This window comes from Citrus clementina, unplaced genomic scaffold (genome assembly GCF_000493195.1).
Source record: "Citrus clementina cultivar Clemenules unplaced genomic scaffold, Citrus_clementina_v1.0 scaffold_2, whole genome shotgun sequence".
Lineage (NCBI taxonomy): Eukaryota > Viridiplantae > Streptophyta > Magnoliopsida > Sapindales > Rutaceae > Citrus > Citrus x clementina.
The window spans coordinates 29,088,757-29,091,862 of record NW_006262688.1 but is presented as its reverse complement, the minus strand read 5'-3'; the positions used below and the strand labels follow the sequence as shown (position 1 = coordinate 29,091,862).

Below are 3,106 nucleotides of genomic sequence, written 5' to 3'. Positions count from 1 at the left end.
AAAAAGTATTTTTGAACCATTAAACTGTGTGATATTTTTTATATTATATATTTTTAGAAAAGCTCTATAGCCTCTACTCCCAAAAGCTCAAATTTTGGGCTTTTACTAGTAGAGGTAAATTAACTTATTTAAGCTAAAAAAACTCTATTAAAAAAATAACCAAACACTATAAAAAATTTTAAAAAGTACTTATACGATTAAATAAGCACTTATGGCTCTTAAATAAGTCATACCAAACATGTACTTAGTACTGGAATTTGATCTCAACTTCAAATTATTAAATTAATTTATTTTAGATTTGTAATGGTAACAACATTGATTTTATTAATGAAATGACGAAATCTAACAAGTAACAACAAGAACCTTGTGAGGGGAAAAAAAAAGTTTTACAAACTACAAATCTTGGATATATGTTATAAAATTCCATCGTGTTCATGTATATCAATATATAAATTTATTTTGTATAAAGTGATGTGACGTTAATTTATTAATTGAATTAAATATTTTTTAACCCACATGATTTATTTATATTATTTTATATTTTCATTTAATTAATGAATTAATATCACGTTAATTTATATAAGATAAGTTTGTACAAAAATTTTATATGATTGTACCATCGCTAAAAAAAAACATAGGGAGAAGGAGAAGGGGGAGGACATAAATACGTGTGTTAATTAATAAGAAGAAGAGCGAGCGCTCTCTCTCTCTCTCTCTCTCTCTCTCCCTTGCAAATTTCTCTAAAAACCAGCGGCCTCGTAATCCATTTGCTGCCAAAACAGTCGTCGTCGTCATCATCTCATCACCTTCGCTGCCCAGGGGTTACCGTACGACTGCTCTGTTGCCTACTTGCATCGTCTGTTAACATTACATGTGTAAACATCAACTTTTTTGTATGTTCCACCAGACACGCAGCCTGTTATGAGACTTTTTCTCTTTTCACCACCAACTCCTGCTTGTTACCACCACCAACAACAACAACATTACTCCTCTTTCTATTCACCTTTTCTCCATCCAAAGCGCCGCCGTTCGCGCTGGCGAAAGACCGTCATGGCCTCCACCAGCCACACCCCGGCCCCCGCCCACAGTAAAAAAGACAAACTTGTCGTCATCATGGGCGCCACCGGCACCGGAAAGTCCGGCCTTTCCATCGATCTTGCGACCCGTTTCTTCCCTTCTGAAATCATCAACTCCGACAAAATGCAAGTCTACAAGGGCCTCGATATCACGACCAACAAGATTCCTTCACACAAAAGGCATAACGTCCCCCATCACCTCCTCGGCGAGTTCGTCCCCGACGACGTCGAGTTCACTCCCGACGACTTTCGCCTACAAGCTGATAACGCCATTTCCGATATTATTTCTCGTAAAAAGACTCCCCTTTTAGTTGGTGGCTCCAACTCCTTCATTTACTCATTACTCGTTCAAGAATATGACCCGGGGTTGAACGTTTTCGACGACCGGTTTGATTCTGACTCAGTGAGTTCGAGCTTGAGATATAACTGTTGTTTCTTATGGGTTGACTCGTCATTACAGCTCTTATACGATTATCTGAACAAACGGGTTGATGACATGCTCGAGTCGGGGATGTTTGAAGAGCTGGCAGAGTTCTTCGACTCGGACAGAATGAGGAACAACAACTCAGTGAGTCTCGGCGTCGGGTTGCTGAAAGCAATCGGGGTGCCCGAGTTCGAGCGGTATTTCAAGATGTACCCTCCAGCATCGGTGGAAGTCAAGGGGGAGTGGGATCCTGTGCGGCGAGGGGTCTATCAAGAGGCCGTGAGAGAGATAAAGGAGAACACGCGTCGACTGGCGAAGAGGCAGATTGACAAAATCTTGAAATTGGAAAGGGCCGGGTGGGACCTACGGAGACTGGACGCAACGACGGCGTTTAGGATGTTGATGAACGGAGACCAGGAATGGAGATGTGTCTGGGAGAGGCAGGTGGTGGAACCAAGCGTGAAGATTGTGAAGCGATTCTTGGATGAGTAGGTTTTCCAGCCTTTTCCAGCTAGCCCTCTATTTTGTTTAAAATTTTAGGTTAAATCCTCCAACCAATTTTGAAGCATCGGGACTTTAAAATTCCAAAAAAAGAAAAAGAAAAAAAAATTATACAAAAGAGCTAGAAAATTTTGGAAGGCAAACGCACTTTGTGAATTCTACTAAACTTTGTACTCTCCTGGCGGTATTTCTTTTTTTTTTTATTTATAATACTTTGTACACAAGGAGGATATCATAATTAATCTAAAATTGATACCACATTTTTTAGAATCTTGGTTGGTTTCTTTGGGTCTCCAGCCAAATGTATGAGGAGTGTGGGAAGGCTTAAACTTTAAAGTTCACAATTAGAGTGTGAAGGGTGTGTGCAAACGAAAAGGGAAACCTTATAGTTCGTTCATATGGTACAAAAGGGGCCTTTTCTGTTTCTTTGGCTTTGGCCTCTTTTGGTTTTGGATTAGAGTCAGCACGCATTCTAATGGCACATTTTTTTCATTCATTTATTTATTTTATTCTTTGTCTCCTTTGGGTAATCTTTTTCTCATTTGAGGACCCTTTTTTTTTTTTTTTTTGTTAGTTTATTTACCATTTTGTAAGACTTCTGTTTATCCTGTCCGTTATGTCCAAATCCTCAAACCTTCGTCAAATTCTTAATGTGAAAAGTCTGCTTTATAATAAAAATATAGTGAACAGAATTTAAGGGGAATCGAAGAATCTCTGTCTGGATTATTCAATTTTTTTTTTTCATTCTAATAAGTTGAGTGTATGTATCTATCTTTAATTACATTAGTCATCAACAAGCCATTAGAGCAGCCAGCCCTTGTTCAATGAGAGCTAGTTTCATCTCATCACGCTTTCAATCATTCTTTTAACTTCAAATAAATCCTTCCAAATCTCAAACAACAATACTTAGATTTTGTGGGTTTTGATTCCTTGAATTAAGTATATATAAGCCCCCTTTGAAGAAGCATTAAATTATGCCCATGTGAAATTATTCCTCTATTTCTTTTTTTCTAAGAGAAAAATTCAACCTCACACCTAACATGATCTCAGTTGTACATCTTCAAAAAATTTGGAGAAATTTATTTATTTATTTTTCCAATTTTTC

The 3,106-nt window shown here is 37.7% G+C and overlaps 1 protein-coding gene across 1 annotated transcript; it reads left to right on the top strand.

Annotated features, from left to right (window-relative positions):
• Positions 1–707: 707 nt before the first annotated feature.
• On the top strand, positions 708–2,100 carry LOC18050916 (adenylate isopentenyltransferase). The gene has a single exon (XM_006448399.2). It carries the CDS (start codon positions 922–924, stop codon positions 1,990–1,992), a length of 1,071 nt encoding a protein of 356 aa, XP_006448462.1. The 5' UTR covers positions 708–921; the 3' UTR covers positions 1,993–2,100.
• The last annotated feature ends 1,006 nt before the right edge of the window (positions 2,101–3,106 follow it).